The following is a 23,203-nucleotide window of genomic DNA, read 5'->3' as shown; positions in this document are numbered from 1 at the left end:
ATACACTACATACAGTTGAAACCAAAAGTTTACATACGCTGTATAAAAAGACATATAACTTTTTTTTCTTACTGTCTGATATTAAATCATACAAAACCCTTTCAGTTTTAGGCCCGTTCGGATTCCCAAAATAATTTATTTTTGCTAAATTTCAAGAAAAAGTGTGAGAAAATTTTTTAGAGATTTTTTTAGTACTCTCTTCAAAGTCAAAAGTTTACATACACTAAGGTTACTATGTCTTAAAACTAATTGGGAAAGCCCAGATGATGATGTCATAGCTTTGGAAGCGTCTGATAGGTTAACTGACACCACTTGAGTTGATTGGAGGCACACCTGTGGATGTATGTAAAGGCACACCTCAACACACTGCTTCCTTTTGTGACACCATGGGAAAGTCTAAACAAATCAGCCAAGACATCAGGAAGAGATTTGTGGACCTCCACAAGACTGGTTCAACCTTGGGAGCAATTTCCAGATATATGAAGGTGCAACGTTCATCTGTTCAAACAATTATACGCAAGTATAAACAACATGGGAATGTCCAGCCATCATACCGCTCAGGAAGAAGACGGCTCCTGAGTCCAAGAGATGAACGTGTTTTGGTGCGGAATGTGCGTATCAATCCCAGAACAAAAGCAAAAGACCTTGTGAGGATGCTGGCTGAAGCTGGTAAGAGTGTATCACTATCCACAGTGAAACGAGTCCTGTACCGACATGCGCTGAAAGGCTACTCAGCGAGGAAAAAGCCATTACTCCAAAAGCGACATAAAAAAGCCAGATTACACTTTGCAAATACACACAGGGACAAAGACCCTAATTTCTGGAGACATGTCCTGTGGTCTGACGAAACAAAAATTGAACTGTTTGGCCATAATGACCATCGTCATATTTGGAGGAAAAAGGGGGAAGCCTTCAAGCCTGAGAACACCATCCCAACTGTGAAGTACGGAGGTGGCAGCATCATGTTGTGGGGGTGTTTTGCTGCAGGAGGGACTGGTGCACTTCACAAAATAGATGGCATCATGAAGAAAGAACAGTATGTTGAAATATTGAAGCAGCATCTCAAGACATCAGCCAGGAAGTTAAAGCTTGGGCGCAAATGGGTCTTCCAAATGGACAATGACCCTAAGCATACTGCAAAATTGGTTACAAAGTGGCTTAAGGGCAACAAAGTCAATGTTTTGGAGTGGCCATCACAAAGCCCTGATCTCAATCCCATAGAAAATTTGTGGTCAGAGCTGAAAAGACGTGTGAGAGCAAGGCGGCCTACAAACCTGACTCAATTACACCAGTTCCGTCAGGAGGAATGGGCCAAAATTCCATTAAACTGTTGTGAGAAGCTTGTGGACGGATACCCAAAGCGTTTGCGTCAAGTCATTTAGTTTAAAGGCAATTCTACCAAATACTAAGCAAATGTATGTAAACTTTTGACTTTGAAGAAAGTACTAAAAAAATCTCTGAAAAATTCTCTCACACATTATCTTGACATTTAGCAAATATAAATTATTTTGGGAATCCGAACAGGCCTAACACTGAAAGGGTTTTGTATGATTTCATATCAGACAGTAAGAAAAAAAAAGTTATATGTCTTTTTATACAGTGTATGTAAACTTTTGGTTTCAACTGTATTTGCTCTTCCGTTCCGAGACCTGAATTTAATTAAGGATGAATACAGTGTCATTGAACTGATTCATCACTTTGTACCAGAAATGAAATCATTCAATTCGACTGAGTTGTGTAGCTACAAAGTCTTGTTTGTCTTTGATGGTCTGGATGAGTGCCGCCTTCCTCTAGATTTTCATAACAATGAGAGCTGGTGTGATGTAACAAAGAAAACATCACTGGATGTGCTGTTGACTAATCTCATTAAGGGGAATCTCCTTCCATCTGCTCTCCTTTGGATAACTTCCCGGCCAGTAGCAGCCAATCAGATACCTCCTGAGTGTGTTCACCAGGTGACAGAGATACGAGGATTCGTTGATGCCCAAAAGGAGGAGTATTTCAGGAAGAGATTTAATGATCAGAGCCTGGCTAGCAGGATTATCGCACATGTGAAATCATCAAGGAGCCTCTTCATCATGTGCCACATACCGGTGTTCTGCTGGATTTCAGCCTCTGTTCTTGAGAGACTTTTTAGTGAAACTGATAGTGGAGAAATTCCAAGTACTCTGACTGAAATGTACACACACTTCCTGATATTTCAGACAAGTTTAAAAGATAAATATGAGAAAACTCAAGAAATAGGACATAATGTATGCTTAAAACACAATGAAAAGTTCCTCCTTAAACTTGGTAAGCTAGCTTTTCAGAATCTTGAAAAAGGCAATCTCATATTTTATGAGGGGGATTTTGAAAAGTGCGGCATTGATGTCAATGAAGCTTCAGTTTACTCTGGAGTGTGCACAGAAGTCTTTTCAGAGGACTCTGGGTTGTATCATGAGAAGATGTACAGCTTTGTACATCTGAGTATTCAGGAGTATCTTGCTGCTTTATACATGTTTCTATCAAACTCATCAGCTAGTTTGTTGAAGACTGCAGTGGATCAAGCATTAAAGAGCAAGAATGGACACTTGGACCTCTACCTCTGTTTCCTCCTCGGCCTGTCAATAGATTCCAATAAGAGTTTGTTAAAAAGGCTACTGCCACAGAAAAGAACCAGATCACATAACATTAAGGAAACGGCCCACTACATCAAGGAGAAAATACAGCAGAATTTATCTCCAGAAAGAACCATCAACCTGTTCCACTGTCTGAATGAACTAAATGACAAATCACTGGTAGATGAGGTACTAAGTTACCTGAATTCAGGAAGTCTTACAGCTGAAGACCTCTCACCTGCCCAGTGGTCAGCTCTGGCCTTTGTGTTGCTGATGTCAGATGAGGAGCTGGATGTGTTTGATCTGAAGAAATACATCAGATCAGACGAAGGACTTCAGAGGCTGCTACCTGTGGTCAAGAAATCTAGGACAGTTCTGTAAGTAATTTTAATAAAATTTTAATAATGAAGCAGTGATAATACCCATTATGCCATCTATTATTATAAAACGAAAGCATTTATATAATTAAAAATCAGTCAATTAGCGTTGAAATATATAGGGGATTTGTAAGTGGTATGTGTCTAGTCTGACTTAAAGCACATATATTTAAATGAATGCAATATATTTTATATAGGCTCAATTGAGGAACCACAGGAACAAAATAGTGCTTAATGCTTGGTACTGAAGGAAAACAGACAGATAGAAAGATAGATATTTCATTAATCCCCTTAACCATGAATGATAGTGACAGTGCAAAGAACGTTGGAAATAGTATTGCACAGTGAGTTGTACAATGAGCCATGTATGCTCTATACACACAGACATTTTCATTTACATATTTAGCAGACATTATTTTGAACAAAGCAGTGTACAAGTGTGGAAATTGCAAGGTATAGCACATTGCAAGCATTCCTGCTGTCAAGGAGTCAACTAGACATACAGTCAGGTCCATAAATATTGGGACATCGACACAATTCTAATCTTTTTGGCTCTATACACCACCACAATGGATTTGAAGTGAAACGAACAAGATGTGCTTTAACTGCAGACTTTCAGCTTTAATTTGAGGGTATTTACATATAAATCAGGTGAACGGTGTAGGAATTACAGCAGTTTGTATATCTGCCACCCACTTTTTAAGGGACCAAAAGTAATGGGACAATTGGCTGCTCAGCTGTTCCATGGCCAAGTGTGTGTCATTCCCTCATTATCTAATTTACAAGGAGCAGATAAAAGGTCTAGAGTTCATTTCAAGTGTGCTATTTGCATTTGGAATCCGTTGCTGTCAACTCTCAATATGAGATGCCAAGACCTATTACTATCAGTGAAGCAAGCCGTCATTAGGCTGAAAAATAAAAACAAACCCATCAGAGAGATAGCAAATACATTAGGTGTAGCCAAATCAACTATCTGGAACATTCTTAAAAAGAAAGATCGCACCGGTGAGCTCAGCAACACCAAAAGAGTTGCAAGACCACGGAAAACAACTGTGGTGGATGACCGAAGAAATCTTTCCCTGGTGAAGAAAAACCCCTTCAGAACAGTTGGCCAGATCAAGAACACTCTCCAGGAAGTAGGTGTATGTGTGTCATGGTCAACAATCAAGAGAAGACTTCACCAGAGTGAATACAGAGGGTTCAACTAAAGATGTAAACCACTGGTGAGCCTCAAAAACAGGAAGGCCAGATTAGAGTTTGCCAAGCAACATCAAAAAAGCCTTTACAGTTCTGGAACAACATCCTATGGACAGATGAGACAAAGATCAACTTGTACCAGAGTAATGGGAAGAGAAGAGTATGGAGAAGGAAAGGAACTGCTCATGATCCAAAACATACCACCTCATCAATGAAGCATGGTGGTGGTAGTGTCATGGCGTGGGCATGTATGGCTGCCACTGGAACTGGTCCCCTTGTATTTATTGATGATGTGCCTGCTGACAAAAGCAGCAGGATGAATTCTGAAGTGTTTCGGGCAATATTATCTGCTCATATTCAGCCAAATGCTTCAGAACTCATTGGACAGTGCTTCATAGTGCAGATGGACAATGACCTGAAGCATACTGCGAAAGCAACCAAAGAGTTTTTTAAGGCAAATAAGTGGAATATTATGCAATGGCCAAGTCAATCACCTGACCTGAATCCGATTGAGTGTGTATTTCACTTGCTAAAGACAAAACTGAAGGGGAAATGCCCCAAGAACAAGCAGGAACAGAAGACAGTTGCAGTAGAGGCCTGGCAGAGCATCACTAGGGATGTAACCTAGCGTTTGATGATGCTGTGCATTCCGGACTTCAGGCTGTAATTGATTGCAACCAAGTATTAAAAAGTGAAAGTTTGATTTATGATTGTTAATTTGTCCCATTACTTTTGGTCCCTTAAAAAGTGGGTGGCAGATATACAAACTGCTGTAATTCCTACACCGTTCACCTGATTTGTATGTAAATACCCTCAAATTAAAGCTGAAAGTCTGCAGTTAAAGCACATCTTGTTCATTCCATTTCAAATCCATTGAGGTGGTGTATAGAGCCAAAAAGATTAGAATTGTGTCGATGTCCCAATATTTATGGACCTGACTGTAAGTGCAGCTAGGCTGAGCTTGCAATGAATGCCGTATAAGCAGTATTACAACAGGAGCTACCTAACATCTACCGAACTACACATATAGCTATTAATTAAATAAAATCGTAAGATAATTTTTTTCACAATAAAAAAATCAGCCTTTACTTGAGGGGACATGAATAATGCTTTCTTAATGCATTAATTAACCAGTAAGTAAGTGTTTGTTAAGTACTAATCCCATGTTCATCATTAATCGATCATGCCAGTTCACGTGCATCATAGGGATATATTAGTTCATGATTTGTTCTTGAGTAATAAACTAATAAGTAATATTTGCCCCCTCAAGTGAAGTCTTACCATTAATTAACTAATTAGTTAATTGCTAACTAATATAGTGCTTGAATGGAATACATGAACTGTCATGTACTACTAAATTATTAATGTTCCCTCAAGTTGTCACGATCGCGGGCAGGCACAGCAGCGATCGTGCGGGTAGTTGGGTAAGGAACAGGCAAACAGGTCGGAATCAGGGCAAACTAGGGGTTTTAATTTGGGAACTGGGAGCAGGGAACATCAGACGCAGAAAGACCACAATGACGGACAAGGGGAACAGGTAAGACCAGGACTTAAATAGGACGTGACTAATCAAAATAAGCAGACACAGATGGGTACAATCGGGGAAGCACACGTGGGTAAGCAGGGGGCGTGGCACACACGAGGAGCGGACGAGCCGAGCATGACATAAGTATAATGTTAGTGCTGTTCTAATATTCCGCGATCATCTTTCTGAGAGAATAACGTAACGTTTAACTTCCAAACTCTTCAGTATATAAACGTAACAGTACAACTTAAAGGTTTTTCCAATATTAACACAATATCCTTTAGCCACGGTCAAAGACTGTTGCGCCCTCAGTCGCATACAGCACTACTGACATTTTACGATACTTAACTCGTGACGTCAGACAGTTCTTCATATCCGGGAAACAATATTAAAGTGAAATTCCACATTACAAATAAACAGTCACTCCCTTAAACTTCCTATAATATCATACATTACAAATAAACAACACCATATTCTATTACCTATACTATGGCTCTAACATATAATGTGACCAAAATATAATAATTTTAATTATTAACCATCATTCCTCTTTCATCTTGGACATTGATTAAACGCTTCTTACTGTGTTTGTGTATAGTCATCATATTAATGTTAGCGTAAACCTCAAAGTGTTTTCTTTTACATAACTATAATTTTTAAAAAATCATCATTTCGAAGGTATCAAAATTAGAGTAATAAAGTGCAGCACTGAAGGTAACTATTGCAGCAATGCCCTGATATGAAAAACTGATTATTTATAGCAGCATTGTACTATGGATGAGAGTTTGCAGAATTTAGAGATGTGCAGAAGTGCAGAAGTTAACAAATAGCATTAGAGTTCATCAGTTTTGTAGCCTCTGGGAACTGGGTTCCTCAGTCTGGAGGTTCTGGTCCTGATGCTGCAAAGCCTCCTGCCTGAAGGAAGCAGCATAAACAGTCCATGAGCAGGGCGTGTAGCATCCCTAATGATACAGGAAGATCGGGCTCCTGCTCTTGTAAATGTCACTGAAGATGGATAGGCTGCTACCAGTAATTCTCTATGCATTATGCACAATGAAATGAATGAACACATTTCGTGACATGGAGGGAATCTAAATTCACAAGTAGATGTTTAACATAGAAAACATTATGTTAATTGTGTCTGTGAGTTTGTTATGGGTAATCCTGGTTACAGTCAATCATAATCGGCAGTTTGGGAACATTTTGGTTTCTCAGGGAATTACACCAACACTGCCCACCAAAAAAGACAAAAAAAATATAAAGTGTTTGTAGCTGCTCCACCTATGTTAATGTCACAGAAAGTGTTGGTCATAGTGCAAATGAGGAATAAATAGAATATCAATCCATCCATCCATCCATTTTTCAAACCCCTTATCCTACTGGGTCGCTGGGGGTCCGGAGCCTATCCCAGAAGCAATGGGCACGAGGCAGGGAACAACCCAGGATGGGGGGCCAGCTAAATAGAATATAAATATTTAGAAATAAAAAATATGAATCATAGAAATGACATTTTAATGACATTTAATGACGTGTACATTAAGACATACACAAAGAAATACAGGTAACCACCAAATTGGTAGGGAAAGATTCTGCTAATTGGCATGTAAGTGGAATGTGCAATAAATGAATAGGTATTGTTTCAGAGGTTACACGTCAGAACTAGGACTCGGGTAAAAACATACTTACTGGCTTTAGCATTTACATTTCAGCCATCCAATACTTATAGTAATTGTGCAGGTTGGTACATTTGCAGGGAGTATGGATTAGATTGAAGGAGTGGGGAACAGGGCTCTCAGAGGATTACAATGGTGTTGTTGTACAGCTGCCTTTTCTAGTTATATGGAAAATAAATGCTCATTTTAATATTTTGCATCACCACTATTATTGACTAATCCTTTTCCAGGCTGAGCAGCTGCTATCTCACAAATAAAGGCTGTGAAGTGTTGGCTTCAGCTCTCAGGTCAGACTCCTCACACCTGAGAGAGCTGGACCTGAGTGACAATGACCTGCAGGATTCAGGGGTGGATCTGCTCTCTGCTGGACTGGGGGATTTGCACTGTAAACTGGAGGTACTGAGGTCAGTATTGCTAGCAGGGGTTATAGTAGGCCAGAATGATACAGAACAATGTTCTGGCAACTTCATTTGATAAGTAAATAAATCTGATTGGGAGATTCATAGAGTTGTTTTTTTCTGAAGTTGTAGGTAATTTTAAATGTAACATTTCAATGGAACTCAACAAATATCTTCAAACGTACTGTTTTATGTGCAACTTGGCTATGAATCTTGCTATCTGCCGGTATGGTAGCTGACACTTTGGCTAGCTTAACTAGAGTGACATTAGGTCCCACTCTGAAGTGGAGCTAGCATGGTGTGAGGGGTGCGGCTGCTGGCGATGACTGTCAGGAATCTCTTATAAGGGCCCTCCTCCCCTGATCTGCCTGCACTCGCTGTCAGCTTGGGCAGGAGGTGATTTTAGCTCCACCCCTGGTCCCGCCAGTAGTATCACGCTACATCCACACTGCTACATTTTCATTTTAAAACGTAGATATTAGTCTCCAATTTTTCCTTTCATCCACACTACCTTGGAATTTTGAGCCCCCAAAGATGGAGACTTTTGTAAATAGTCTCTTATCCATATACTTCTGAAAACATAGTTTTGGAGTTGCAGTGTGGATGAGTGAAAAGAAAGACTTTTAAAAACTCTAAAAGTTCCCTAATGGGTCCTTACTTTTACATGGCCCATCCCTGATTTGATCCCACTAGTTGCACCCTGTCATTGTTTCATTGGTCACCTGGTCACCTTTCAGAAAAGTAATGAGTATTCCAACATACTGTAGCAGACAAGGAAGTAGGCTATACATCATATACATTTTAATTGTTTCAATGTGCATGGAAATGGTTTAGTAAATCATGTGTAAAGGGCTGTGTGGATGGAAATGGTTTTCACTTGAAAACAATTTTTACATGAAAATACAGCAGTATGGAAGTAGCTTGAGTCAACTTGGCAGTTAATTTGAGCCATAATTCCCTGCTGCACTGCAACACCAAATCTTAGGGTTCCCCCATCTGCCAAATCCCACTGTATCCCCTAAATACTTGGGAGTCATATTCATATCCATTCTGTACATGTAAAACTATTTAAGGTTTCCTTAGGAAAACAAGTGAAGCAACGTTTCACTAACCAAAGGAAAAAGAAAACAAAACATTCATATCGGATAAAATATATTTTTAATGCCAATATATAATCAAAACCATCATTTACACCTGAAACAAAAAAATGCAGCAGTTCAAAATATCTTGCAAAGTTTTGTGAGCAAATGGCATGGCACTTATGTTAATGAAAGGGACTTCAGTGAAGCAAAATATTTTCTGCCTCAATAAACTAACTTCTATATATATATATATATATATATTTAGTCAACAGAAACTGGCATTTTGGGGACACAATAAAGAAACAGCAATCAGTAGTTGACAGGTGTGCTTTCCCTTTATGCCTCCCTCTATCCCTCAATACATCTTTTGTTGGTGTGTTTGTGTAATACATATAATGTATAGCAAAACAGTAATGTAATTATATGTAGTCTATTCATATTTGTTTTTTATCAAATAGCTAATTAGTTTAACTTTTATTTGTATTTGGGGGGGGTGGTCAGTGTAGAGTTGTGGTGATCGACTGCAACTGTTTGGCAGGTATGCTAAAAAATGATATTTTTGTAGCCTTTATGCAAAAATTCTGTTAGGAGTTTTAGACAATAAACCTGGAGATGTAGAACTGTTTACTGGAGTAGACATCATTACTTGAGTTTAATACTGATAATGTGGTTGTATGTGTGCAGTGACATAAAGTTGATTATTCATATTTAATGATATGATTTGTCTGACTCACCATAGACTATTAGACTGTGGAGTCACCGAGAGAGGCTGTTCTTTCCTGGATTCAGCTCTGAGGTCAAACCCATCACACCTGAGAGAGCTGGATCTGAGCTACAATCACCCAGGAGATTCAGGTGTGAAGCTGCTCTCTGCTCTACTGCAGGATCCCAACTGTAAACTGGAGAAGCTGAAGTGAGTAAAGAGTGCAGTACTTTGAAAAATGTTTCATGTTGCTGAAGAAAATTAGTTTTTTTCTTTGCCTAGGAAGTAATTGTATTTTGCTAAGATGAAACACTACTTAACATTATAAGACATTGCATTATACAGTAACCCAATAGCAATTAAAAAATTCTTTTGTTTGCCAAGAAGTTGCTGTTGTATTTTGCGATGGCTAGAAAAACAACAGCTTTGCTTTCCAAGCTGTTTTTCCATCCATCCATCCATCCATCCATCCATCCATCCATCCATCCATCCATCCATTCATCCATCCAATAACCACTTAATAACCAATAACTTCATTTCACCTTTCAAATATCACTGTGTTCGTCTGCTATATGACATATTTAACTGAAATTGCTGATCCAAACAACCAGTGATTCATAAAGGAAAAGCATGAAAATTATCAAATATCAAATTATCAATTTCAATTATCAAACTTTTGCATACCACTGTAATTGTTAAATTTTAGCACCAGCATCAGTGCTTCTACAAATTAAATGAGGTATTAGACAAGGTACTCTAATGATCTGTACATATACTGGATTGTAATTGTAAATAGGTGACTTTAAGAGAGGTTTTAAAAGGCTGCCACACTTTCACAGATACGATAGTTTTACTTAGTTGTGGCCAAAAGTTTTGAGAACGACACAAGTGCCTTTAGAGTTTGTTGCTTCAGTGTTTGTAGACCTTTTTGTCAGATGTTTCTATAGTATATTGAAGTATTATTACAAGCATTTTATAAATGTCACAGGCCGTTATTGACAATTACATTATATTTATGCAAAGACTCCCATCCACTCTCTGGCCCTTCATTTTCAAGACCTTTGCAATTCGCCTTTGCATGCTGTCAATCAATTTCTGGGCCAAGTCTTGACTGATGGCAGCCCATTCTTGCATAATCAATACTTGGGTGTTTTTTTGTCCACCCACCTCTTGAGGATTGGCCGCAAGTTCAACGAGATTAAGGTCTGGGGAGTTTCCTGGCCATGGACCCAAAATGTCAATGTTTCGTTCCCTGAGCCGCTTAGATATCACTTTTGCCTTTTGCTCCATTCATCGCCAAATTGTTCTTGGATGGTTGGGAGCAGGTGCTCTCAGAGGATTTTTTGGTATCATTCTTTATTCATGGCTGTATTCTTAGGCAAAATTGTGAGCCCACTCCCGTGGCTGAGAAGCAATCCCACACATGAGTGGTCTCCAGATGATTTACTGTTGGCATGACACAGGACTGTTGGTAGTGCTCACCATTTCTTCACTGGATGATCTTTTTAGAAAATGACTTTACCCCAGTCCTCAGCAGTCCAATCCCTATACCTTTTGCAGAATATCAGTCTGTCCCAGACTTGGAGAGTGGCTTCTTTACTGCCCTCATTGACACCAGGCCATCCTGCAAAAGTCTTCGCCTCACTGTGCTTGCAGATGCACTCACACCTGCCTGTGCCATTCCTGAGCAAGCTCTCCCAATTTCTGAGACAACTGTTGGCTTCACCTGGCTAAACAGCACAGAATGGTTCAGAACCCCTGAGCAGGCGCTCCCGCTGCCTGCAGCAGCTCCCGCGGCCACTCCCGAGCAGGCGCACCCTCAGCCTGCGGACCCGGCTTCCGAGCAGCCGCCTCCGCTGCCGCCTGCAGCTCCAGCGCCCATGCAGCTGCCGCTGCTGCCCGCGCAGCCGGCGTCGCCTGCGCAGCCACCACCTGCGCAGCCAGCGCAGCCCCCTCTGCCTGCAGCTCCAGCGCCCACGCCCGAGGCGCCCCCTCTGCCTGCAGCTCCAGCGCCCACGCCCGAGGCGCCCCCCCTGCCTGCAGCTCCAGTCCCTGGACCCACTCCAGTCCCTTCTCCCCTTGTGACTCTTAGGCCCTCACGCTGGCGAACTCGACCCCAACCAAGGGTCATAATGTCTGTGTCCCGTAAGGGGCGGGGACACAGACGCAGGGCTGGGGTCCCGCCCGCCCTGCCCCCTAGCTCGCCCTCCCTCGCCTGCGCTAGGGCTTGGTCGGCTCCTGCAGGTCCTGGCCCCCCGGGTCGGCGGTCACCTGCGGGTCCCCCTCCTCACCCTCGTCGCCCAGGCTCGCTCCCTCCGCCGGGTCCTCGGCGGTCGCTTGCGGGTCCTCCCGCTCAGGCGCGTCGGCGGACGTCGCCGCCTGTTGCGGCTCCCCCCTTCTCCTTGTCCTCGCCAGGGTCCCCTCCAGCTCCCATGTCCCCTCCCTTGGTGTCCCCTTCGTCTCCCTCCTCTGCCCCTTTGTCGGTCCCTCGCCCTGTCTCCTCGGCCGCTCCAGGGTCCCCTCCGGCTACGGCCTCCCGGCCGCCTGCGGCCCCTCCGGCTGCCTCCGGCAGTGATACTTCACTGATCGTCTCCTGCTGTGTCCGCTTCCTTTGATTAGTCCTGGTCAGACCTGTTCCCCTTGTCCGTCATTGATGTCAGTTGCCGTCCTATGTTCCCAGCCCCGGATCTTCTGATTAAACCCCCGTTCGTCCCATATCCTGCCTGTTGCCTGATTTTTGATGGCTCTCTGAGCCGTCCAAGCCGCGATCGCCCCTCGCTCGTCTCCTGGGCGTGACAGAGAGCCTAATCCAGAGCAAGATCTGGGGGGGGGGGTGGCAGCACACTTATAATTTGATGTGTCTGTGTTAGGCATGTGTGATTTGATGATATTCTCAACAATCGACAATAACAGACAAACAACTTGGTGTTGGTGACTGACTGTGACTAGCCAATGAATATCACCTTTGTTGGGAAAGTCAGCTTAGGCTACACACAAAGATAATGGAAATTTTTCATATGACTTTCAATTCAGCTTTGTAGCCTACATGTCTGACTCTGCTTTAAGATGATGGCTATTATTTTAATAAAAAATGTTGGTTATACTTTCAAGCTAAATGTAAATGTTTTTTTTTTATAATAATGAATGCAAACACACCTTTTTAAAACATTTGTAAATGTATAGTTTCAGAACCAATAATCTAAAATGAATACACAAAATTAAGACAAGAACCAAATAAACCTAATAAAATATAAAAAATTCTAAAGAATGAATGAATAGAAATTACATTTATTTAAAACCATAAACATGGTAACAATATAGCCATTTTGGAAAATACGTCAAATCATAATTTTTGCAACAATATTCCCCACAAATATTTTATCATTGTATCCACAGTTAAACTAAACTAAATCCATCCCTGACCTAACCTCTGTCACTTTCACATACTCTCTCTCTTTCTCACTCACTCTCTTTGACTGTACCTACAAGACAGATTAGTTGGCTGTCAAGCAAGTGGCATGTTACAACACACAGCACCCGACCCCCTCTCTAGGGTCACCAGACATCCAGCTTTAGGACATATAGTTTGGTTTGTCAGTTCACTGCCCTCCATCCAATACAATATCAAGGCATTGCCTATTTGTCTGGCTTTTCAGTATCTGTGTAGTTATTATTTTACATGTTCATCCATATGTCATATGAAGTTAATATATGTTTTGCTCCAACTGTATATTTGTGTGTATATTTCAAAGGGGAGCAAGATGGGTTATGTGAAAAGAAGAATTGTAGTGTACAGTACTTGTGCAAGCAGAGCAGCATTTATTTGTTTAAAAAATCTTTATTCACTACCTAATTTTCTTCTTCTTATTAAGGGTGAACCAGTGTGAACTCTCGAAGACATGCTGTGAAGCATTGGCTTCAGCTCTCAGATCAAAATCTTCACACCTGAGAGAGCTGGGTCTGAGTGGTAATGACCTGCAGGATTCAGGAGTAGATCTGCTGTGTGGTGGACTGAGGGATTTACAATGCAAACTAGAGATTCTGAGGTCAGTATTACTGGGTATTCCACACAGGAAATAATAATAATAATAATTATTATTATTATTCCCCTTCCCCAAATTGCATTCTGTAAGTGAGAGCAAGCCGGCTGTGAAGGGCAGCCACCCATTGTAGCACTGAGTTAAGGGCCTTGCTCAAGGACCTGCAGATAGGCTAGAACTGAACTGGTGACCTTTTGATTACTGCCACACTCTGCCCCCTAATACCGAGTTACTGTATAATACCGAGGTAGTGAGATTGTTATTACTGGGTATTCCATATTATATTGGAGTAGTCTAGCACTTTAATTTTTGCTGAAGTTATCTTATGTACTGATTTTGTCTATCTGTGTAGATTGTCAAGCTGCAGAGTCACAGAGGAAGGCTGTTCTTCCCTGGCTTCAGCTTTGAGGTTAAACCCCTCACACCTAAGGGAGCTGGATCTGAGTTACAATTACCCAGGAAAACTGGGAGTGAAGCTTCTCTCTGCTGTACTGGTGGATCCAAGATGTAAACTGGAGAAACTGAAGTGAGTAGAGTGTAAGCATTTGACAAGTTTTGCTAACATTTTGGTTATATTAAAAACTCGATGCTACGATCGCCGGGTAATGTGAGGTAACGCACGGGCAGGCAAGCGAGCAGGAAGCAGGCAAGCAGGCAAAATAAGGGAAGACGGGGAATTTATTATGGAAATGGAGACTATAGAAAACATCTGACATCGACTAACATCAATGACGGACAAAGAACTAAGGCAAGACATGGACTGAAATAGGCAAGACAACAGGGTACAGCTGGGTACAATCAGGGAAGCACATGTGGATAATCAGGGGGGCGTGGCACACACGAGGATCGTACGAGCCGGGCATGACACTTGGACATCCACAAATGACATAATTTTCTAATAACTCTTTATGTCCCATAGTCTTCTTATCTCTGTCAATTCAGATGAGAAATAAGTAATGAGAAAAGCCGAAAACAGTCCTTCTTAAAACACAAGCCAAAGCAGACTTAAGGATTTCATTCCTGTATTTGACTATTTTCCATAGGATAAAAAATTATAGTAAGAGTGAAGTTTAGACCATAAACTTGCATAATATTTAATATTACAGGTGACAATACAACTGTTAAGATCGTTCATAATATACTCTCGAAACACAATAAATGAATTAAGATAAATTCTCTGTACTTGGTGATAATTTTAAATTATTTTAAATTGATATACCATCCAATGGTGTAAACTGTAAACAACAGCAAAACATGTTTCCAAAAAGACTCAGATAATGGCAGCTGATGAGTACCGGCGGGCCAAGCGGAACACGGCTTCAGCGGTCACTGAGGCAAAAACTTGGGTATGGGAGTAGTTTGGTGAAGCCATAGAGAATGACTTCCGGATGGCTTTGAGGAGATTCTGGTCCACGATCCGGCGGCTCAGGGCAGGAAAGCGGTGCAGCATCAACACATTATGGTGGGGATGGTGCGCTGCTGACCTCAGCTCGGGACGTTTTGGGTCGGTGGAAGGAATACTTTGAAGACCTCCTCAATCCCACCGACATGCCTTCCAATGAGTAAGCAGAGTCTGGGGACTTGGGTGTGGACTCACCTATCTCTGGGGCGGAGGTGGCTGAGGTGGTTAAAAAGCTCCGCGGTGACCGGGCCCCAGGGGTGGATGAGATTTGCCTGGAGTTCCTCAAGGCTTTGGATGTTGTGGGGCTGTCCTGGTTGACATGCATCTGCAGCATCACATGGACATCGAGGGCAGTGCCTCTGGACTGACAGACCAGGGTGGTGGTCCTCCTCTTTAAGAAGGGGGACCGGAGGGTGTGCTCCAACTATAGGGGGATCACACTCCTCAGCCTCCCTATTCGGGGGTGCTGGAGAGGAGGGTCCGTCGGATAGTCGAACCTCGGATTCAGGAGGAGCAGTGTGGTTTTCACCCTGGTCGTGGAACAGTGGACCAGCTCTATACTCTGGGCAGGGTCCTGGAGGGGGCGTGGGAGTTTGCCCAGCCAGTCTACATGTGCTTTGTGGACCTGGAGAAGGCATTCGACCGTGTCCCTCGAAGAGTCCTGTGGGGAGTGCTCCGGGAGTATGGGGTGGCGGGCTACCTTATAAGGGCTGTTCGGTCCCTGTATAACCGGTGTCAGAGCTTCGTCCGCATTGTCGGCAGTAAGTCAAACTCATTCCTGGTGAGGGTTGGACTCCACCAGGGCTGCCCTTTGTCACCGATTCTGTTCATAAATTTTATGAACAGAATTTCTAGGCGCAGCAGGGCGTTGAGGGTGTCCGGTTTGGTGGCCTCAGGATTAGGTCTCTGCTTTTCGCAGATGATGTGGTTCTGTTGGCCTCATCAGACCGTGACCTTTGGCTCTCACTGGAGCAGTTTGCAGCTTAGTGTGAAGTGGCTGGGATGAAAATCAGCACCTCCAAAACCAAGACCATGGTCCTCAGCCAGAAAAGGGTGGAGTGCTCTCTCCGGGTTGTGGAGGAGGTCCTTCCTCAAGTGGAGGAGTTTAAGTATCTTGGGGTCTTGTTCATGAGTGAGGGAAGGATGGAGCGGGAGATTGACAGGCAGACTGGTACAACATCGGTTTGTCATGGTGAATGAACTGATCCAAAAGGCAAAGCTCTCGATTTACCTGTTGATCTAAGTTCCTAACCTCACCTATGGTCATGAGCTATGGGTAGTGACCGAAAGAACGAGATCGCAAGTACAAGGGGCCTAAATGTGTTTCCTCTGCAGGTTGGCTGGGCTCTCCCTTAGAGATAGGGTGAGGAGCTTGGTCATTCGGGAGGGACTCAGAGTAGAGCCGCTGCTCCTCCGCATTGAGAGGAGCCAGATGAGGTGGCTCGGGCATCTGATTAGGATGCCTCCTGGATGCCTCCTTGGTGAGGTGTTCCAGGCATGTGCCACTGGGAGGAGGCCCCGGGGAAGACCCAGGACATGCTGGAGGGACTATGTCTCTTGGCTGGCCTGGGAACGTCTCGGGATTCCCCCGGAGGAGCTGGATGAAGTGGCTGGGGAGAGGGAAGTCTGGGTTTCTCTGCTGAGACTGCTGCCCCCGCGACCCAATCTCGGATAAACGGAAGATGATGGATGGATGGATAATGGAATACAATGCAGATAATTAATTCTGTCTTCTTAAGGTTGAACTGGTGTCAGCTCAAAAAGACATGCTGTGAAGTGTTGGCCTCAAGTCTCAGATCAAAATTATCACACCTGAGAGAGCTGGACCTAAGTGACAATGATCTGCAGGATTCAGGAATAGATCTGCTATGTGGTGGATTGGGGGATTTACAATGCAAACTAGAAATATTGAGGTCAGTACTGCTGGGGACTCCACAGTGTGTTGGAGAAGACATGCATTTTAATACTCATAACATTGCATTTTAACATAATATAATGTTGAGGTAATCTTGTTTATTGATGGGCAATGTTTTACCTATCTATCTACAGACTGTCAGGCTGTAGAGTCACAGATAGAGGCTGTTCTTCCCTGATTTTAGCTCTGAGATCAAACCCCTTACATCTGAGAGAGCTGGATCTAAGCTACAATCACCCAGGAGTCTCGGGAATAAAGCGGCTCTCTGCTGTACAGGATGATCCTAGCTGCAAACTGGAGAAACTGAAGTGAGTAAAGAGTACAGTACTGTGAAAAATTCTTACACTGCAGAAGAAAATGTCAGGATCAGTGCCTGTCTGGCCCTCTTCCATGTGTCTACCCCGTTTGGCTTGTTTGATGTTACCCTAGTGTGTTTCCCTGCTCCTCGGGTTACCCCGTCGCTTAACGCGCTAAACCATCATCCAGGGTCTCCTTTTCTTGTGAGTTGTTCAGTTGTTTTTTGTTTAACATTTGTCATTGTATGTTCTCTTAGTTTATGTCTTTATGTATTTCAGTTACAGTTCCTTGATTTTTGCTCCTTATTCCCATTTCGTTCAGGTTTCCTTGTTTTAGTTACCCTTGGTATTTGACCCTTTCCGAATCTCTTGATTGATTAATCCCCCTGTTATTTAGTAATTAGTTCTTGGTCTCACCTGTTCCTCATCTAGTCTTGTTATCAGCATATTTTACTGCCTGCCTTTACTGTCCTTATTTGATCACTGTGCTTGTTTCTGTGTGTTAGTTCCTGTGTCATATGTGTTTTGCTTGTGTTCTAAGAGAAAATTATAGTTAAAGTTCTTTGTCTAGGCAGTAAGTGCATTTTGGTAAGATAAAACACTACTTAACATTAGATAACACAAAATTATACAGGAACCCACGAACAAGAATTTGAGGTGAGTACACAGTCAGTATTACTAACGTTTATATATGTGTGTGAAGAAGGACAGTTACACAACCTGATACACTAACATTATGTCATGATAATTATTCTATAGTGTGGAGCATGATTGGCATTGCAGGATCAGACCATGGCTCCTGAAATGTAAGTGTTTGTTAAATACTATTATTTTTTCAGTACTTACAAGGATATCCTCAATTTTTATAAAAATCTGTAAATGCAATCAAAACACTAAAAATGCCAAATGTCTTGTATTTCTTTGGATACTTAAGGTTAGGGCTGGGTAGGGGTTAACGTTGTCCTAGCTAGGATTAGGGTTATTCCCATAGAATGAATGGAGAGTCCACACAAAAAGATGGATACCCAGTCTGTGTGTTTGAGAGTGTTTAGCTTATACTGTATGCATCAAGGTTAATTTGTGCATGCTTGTGACTTTATCTAAAGATGAAATTAAGTTGCAGTTCATTTATCAGCTTTCTTTGTACAAAGTCAAGTTCTAAAACTTTCTTTTGAGTCTGGGATGTCACTAAAATTTCACTGCACATCTTTGTGTTGGAGTATGTGTGTAGAATTTCCTTTGATCTGCATATATTTTACAAAGTCTGTGCATCAGTTTCTGTTTTAGAGTTAATGGGATGGTAATAATAGATCTAATCAATTACAAAAAATACTGGCTATCTATAGACTCCTGTCAGCTGACACTGGACCCCAACACAGCAAGCGGATCGATGTCTCTGTCAGAGGGGAACAAGAAGGTGACATGTGTGAGCGTGGAGCAGCTATATCCTGATCATCCAAAGAAATCTAATTACTGGAACCAAGTTCTCAGTAGAGAGAGCTTGATTGGTCGCTGTTACTGGGAGGTTGAGTGGAATGGCAATGGAGCCGATATTGGAGTGACTTATAAAGGAATCAGAATGAAAGGGAGTGATAAATGCAAGATTGGTTTCAAAGACAAGTCATGGAGTCTGTTCTGCTCTACTGACAGTTTCTCAGTCTGTCATAATAATAAACAGACTCTCATACCCATACATCCCTCAGGTTCCCACAGAGTAGGAATATATCTAGACTGGGAGGCTGGTACTCTGTCCTTCTACAGTGTCTCCTCTGATAGACTGACCTTCCTATACAGGTTCACCACCTCTTTCACTGAACCCCTCTATCCAGCATTTTGGGTTGTCTCAGGGTCCTCGGTGTCTCTTGCATGCTAGGATAGCTCACTCTGCTGGAAAGTGTCAATCTGAGTGAAGCTTCTAGTTGGGTCCAGTATTCACAACTTCACTCCCAGTGAAGCAAGGTATCTAGGTGGCCTCCAAAAACACATCACTCAAACATATTCACCAGAAAGCTTTTGTCTATGCTCCACTTAGCCAGTATGTACATGAATCTTCCATAGACTTCCAGGCACAGGATCAGTGGGTGTCTATCAGCTGTAGTTATCCTAGTTTCAAAGGGAAAATGAACATATATGTTGTCAAAAGCAACTCCCATGAAACAATCTGTGCTATGGTTCAATTAGTAAGATAGATAACAGTTTTAAATATGAGCATCTGGTGATAGAAGCCCTCAGTGTACTAGGCATCACAGGAAGAACAAGGAGCAGAGCCATCAAGGACGTCACTGAAGCAGCTGAGAAATCCTCAAGATGGCTCTGGATCTGGTGAGAAGATCCAATGTGCACGCCACCTGAACACATTCCGGGATCTGATCAACTGTGGCGGGCTTAATCTGAGTGAAGCTTCTAGTTGGGTCCAGTATTTATATGGGTGCTTCTGATTCCTATTCATGTCCTACCTGTTCTCGTTAGTGGTGATGGTTTGTGTCCCAGTGTGTTGTTCCTGCATCTGTTCATGCAATTAGCCCTCCCTTGTTTCCCAGAGTTCTTAAAATAGGCTCGTTGCAGAACTGAATGGTATACGCTCTTATGGAAGATAAATACATTTGCTAAAATGCTGTTTTGGTCTCTATATTGCTAATTAACATTTATCCGTCCCTCTTCCATGGTTTAGTTTGAAATTTGTTTTATATGTAAAATACTGCACTTTTAACACTGGGGGTTAATCTGGCTGAAGGGTCTGGTTTCTTTCTTTCCTTCCTAGTCTCCTGTATTTATGTGAGCAGGTTGGTAGCCTGTTCATGTCCTGCCTGTAGCTGCTGGAAGTAGACACTCGGTGTGCTGTATTTGTCACTATGCGGGATGGACAGTTGGACATAAGAGTGGGTTTTCAGGGAAGGGATAATGAGACTGGAGGCGAAGAAGGGTGACCAGCAAGCATTTAAAACTGTTTAGTAGTGGGCTGGTTGGGCTGTTATTCTGACAACAGCTTCTCTTCATTAGTAATCGTCCACCTCAGACAGCTTTCCACTTATTAATGTACTTATTATTTCATTTAGGTACCTTAATAAATTAAACATCTTGGATAATCATGGTTGTTTTTAATGGCTCACAATATATTGTATTTAATTTAAAATGAAAACAAGCTATGCAATATTTAACATTAAAATCACTGCTTTTATAGAATAGTCTTTTAACCGTGTCTGGATTGTAAGGCATGCTTAACACAAAATAAATGATTCCCTGAAATGTTTGGCTGGTCCTTCTGAGTCCATCTTTTAAAAAAATATCAACAGATATTTTTAAATATAAAGATTTAAATATTTTTATATAAAACATATGTACATGTCAGGGTTTTCCTTCTATAGTTAGAAATTAAACTGGTCCTATTTCTTGATTTAAAGCCCACAGTTCAGTACACGCTCAGTACAGCAGAATGCTGTGTGTAGTGTGCAGTACAGTCTGTTAATGTTCTGTACAGAGGTGAATTTAGCCTGATTTAGTCTTAAGTATCTTGTTAATTCATATGTATGTTGGATTCAGAAAATATTCAGACCCCTTCAAACCAGAATGCTTAGTGTAGATTGAGGGGGGGAAATAATTTATAATAATTTACACAGTTTACGTAGCATTAGCCTCCACCAAGCAAAATGTGGAAAAAATTGAATGGGTCCAAATATTTTCTGAATCCCTTGTGGATGACAAACATTCAAGAACTAAAACTAATTGTTATTGTAGAGGGTGTTGTACCAGACACACAATTAAACATCACAATACAACGATACCACAAAAAAAAAAGAAAAAGAATCACACACGCATTATATAGAAATTGTTATTTTGTTAGTTATTAAAATCACAGCTGGAGAAAACATTGGTTTCAAGGGGAAGTTGGTCTCACGGTGATGTTCATTATTACGGGCGATCTAATGCTGTGCCGAAGGTACTAAAATAGTTTAGTCTCCAGGCCTGTAGATGGCGCTCCAAGAGTGGTGGGACTGGGAGACGGGTAATGGCTAGATGCAGAATAAAATGCAATGGAAGCCATTTGCTGTGAAAAGTAATGTGTCTCATTATTTTCCCATCACAGGTTAGTTAAAATGTGTGTGTTCTGTACAAATGGTTGTGAATGTTAATGATAAAGATGTGTTTAAGAGTTTGATAACTTTATGCGTTTATCACAAAAACTTAACTTACGAAATACCGAGTTTTGCACTAAAGTTTTCATGGCGTTAGTGAAGGAGGTTAAACAGGGAGATTAGCTCCGGATACATAAAAATCGCGGGGTTTTGTGCCGGTCGCAAAAAAAAGTATTATTGAAATGAAAACAGTAGTAACGCCATTTGAAAAGCGGCATGCATCATATTGTGCAGTATTAAGTGGATGGTTCACGGTGTTAACTTATAACTTCATCATAAAACACTTATGTCTGTAACGTAAAGTTTGTTATAGTGCATTAATAGAGAATTGTTAACTCTTATGTGAGATGCAGAATAAAATGCAATGGAAGCCATTTGCTGTGAAAAGTAATGTGTCTCATTATTTTCCCATCACAGGTATTATTTAGGCTACAGCACTACGTAACCACACGCACGGGCGTGGTGGTTACATTATGGACAAGAATATACTTCACCTCCACTAATTATTGCCCTTTGCTATCTTATTGTTTAATAAATGCTTGTCATATCAAAACAAGTTTGTTCACACTTTATAGATGTTTGGAGTTTTTTAAAATTTAAGTTGCCTATTCTCAAAAAATGTCCCCCCCACAACCAAATATTAGGTCTAGTATTGATACCATGCCAACATGCCAATTTCTGCTTTTCTTCATTTATATTAAAGTTATTCCATACTTACAGCTCTGTATTCCATTTATTGCTCTTTTAATTGTACTGTATGATCAAGAGGCATATGGAGCTCAGTCAGTAAATCAATACAGTCCAACAGTGAGAGAATTAGTTAGCATCTGGGTAGGGAGAGATGCAGTAGTAGAGGTATATGATATTGACTAGTGCTTTTGCAAGTGGGAAGTACCCCGTTTATACTGTGTCCCACTCAACTGCCTGCATCTCCTTTCCTGGTGATGAACTTACCCTTGAGTGCTCTGTTTCACAAATAGGTGATGATGAGCTGATAAACTCCATTTATCCAGGGTTTTGCAAATGTCAAAACCGATTGGACAATCAGTTTCATTGAGCACTTCAGGAGGATACAGATTCATTTCATATTCAGAATCCATCCATCGATCCATCCATCCATTTTCCAAACCGCTTATCCTACTGGGTCGCGGGGGGTCCGGAGCCTATCCCGGAAGCACAAGGTAGGGAACAACCCAGGATGGGGGGCCAGCCCATCACAGAGCACACTCACATACCATTCACACACACATGGACTCCTATGGGCAATTTAGCAGCTCCAATTAGCCTCAGCATGTTTTTGGACTGTGGGGGAAACCGGAGTACCCGGAGGAAACCCCACGACGACATGGGGAGAACATGCAAACTCTGCACACATGTGACCTAGGCAGGTACTCCTATATGTGTGTGTGTGTGTGTGTGTGTAAGATACACATATTATTTTATTATTTATTATGTTATTTCTCCTGTTGCATCCCATCTAGAGCAAATTTCATATTTAATGTTCTCTGCTTATGGAAGATTCTATACAAAGGATGAAAAATGGATTGGGTTTAACACATACCTTCAAACTTTTTAATATTTTAATTTAACTAATTGATAATGGACTTTCTGAATAATTCAGAAACTCTATGTGCTGTTAAACTGAAATGTATATTATATTTATATAATTTATTTGAGGTTAGAATTAACACAATTTTTACTGCATTACACATCTTTCTGTGCATTACTACACATCAAACATATAAATTTGGTATGTACACTAATGATAAAGAAAAGAGCTTTGCTCATACATATCCACTGTCTGAAAGTTTCTACATATCCACTGTCTGAAAGCTAAATAGTGTTGAATCTGCGATCCTAAATTA

General features: G+C 41.6%; 1 protein-coding gene across 2 annotated transcripts; it reads left to right on the top strand.

Annotated features, from left to right (window-relative positions):
- Nucleotides 1-1,675: 1,675 nt before the first annotated feature.
- LOC125720949 (NACHT, LRR and PYD domains-containing protein 12-like) lies at nucleotides 1,676-20,455 on the top strand. Of its 2 annotated transcripts, XM_048996858.1 has the most exons (9): nucleotides 1,676-2,974; nucleotides 7,600-7,773; nucleotides 9,589-9,762; nucleotides 13,425-13,598; nucleotides 13,945-14,118; nucleotides 16,734-16,907; nucleotides 17,044-17,217; nucleotides 17,965-18,011; nucleotides 18,552-20,455. In XM_048996858.1, exons 1-9 carry the CDS (start codon nucleotides 1,710-1,712, stop codon nucleotides 19,076-19,078), a joined length of 2,883 nt encoding a protein of 960 aa, XP_048852815.1. In that variant the 5' UTR covers nucleotides 1,676-1,709; the 3' UTR covers nucleotides 19,079-20,455. The 2 variants fall into 2 exon arrangements, with proteins under 2 accessions (XP_048852815.1, XP_048852816.1); XM_048996859.1 differs by lacking the exons at nucleotides 17,044-17,217; nucleotides 17,965-18,011; nucleotides 18,552-20,455 and having other exon boundaries at nucleotides 16,330-16,757.
- Nucleotides 20,456-23,203: the final 2,748 nt, after the last annotated feature.

This window comes from Brienomyrus brachyistius, unplaced genomic scaffold, assembly GCF_023856365.1.
Source record: "Brienomyrus brachyistius isolate T26 unplaced genomic scaffold, BBRACH_0.4 scaffold27, whole genome shotgun sequence".
NCBI lineage: Eukaryota > Metazoa > Chordata > Actinopteri > Osteoglossiformes > Mormyridae > Brienomyrus > Brienomyrus brachyistius.
Note: the sequence above shows the minus strand (reverse complement) of the source record. Positions and strands in the feature narration are given on the sequence as shown.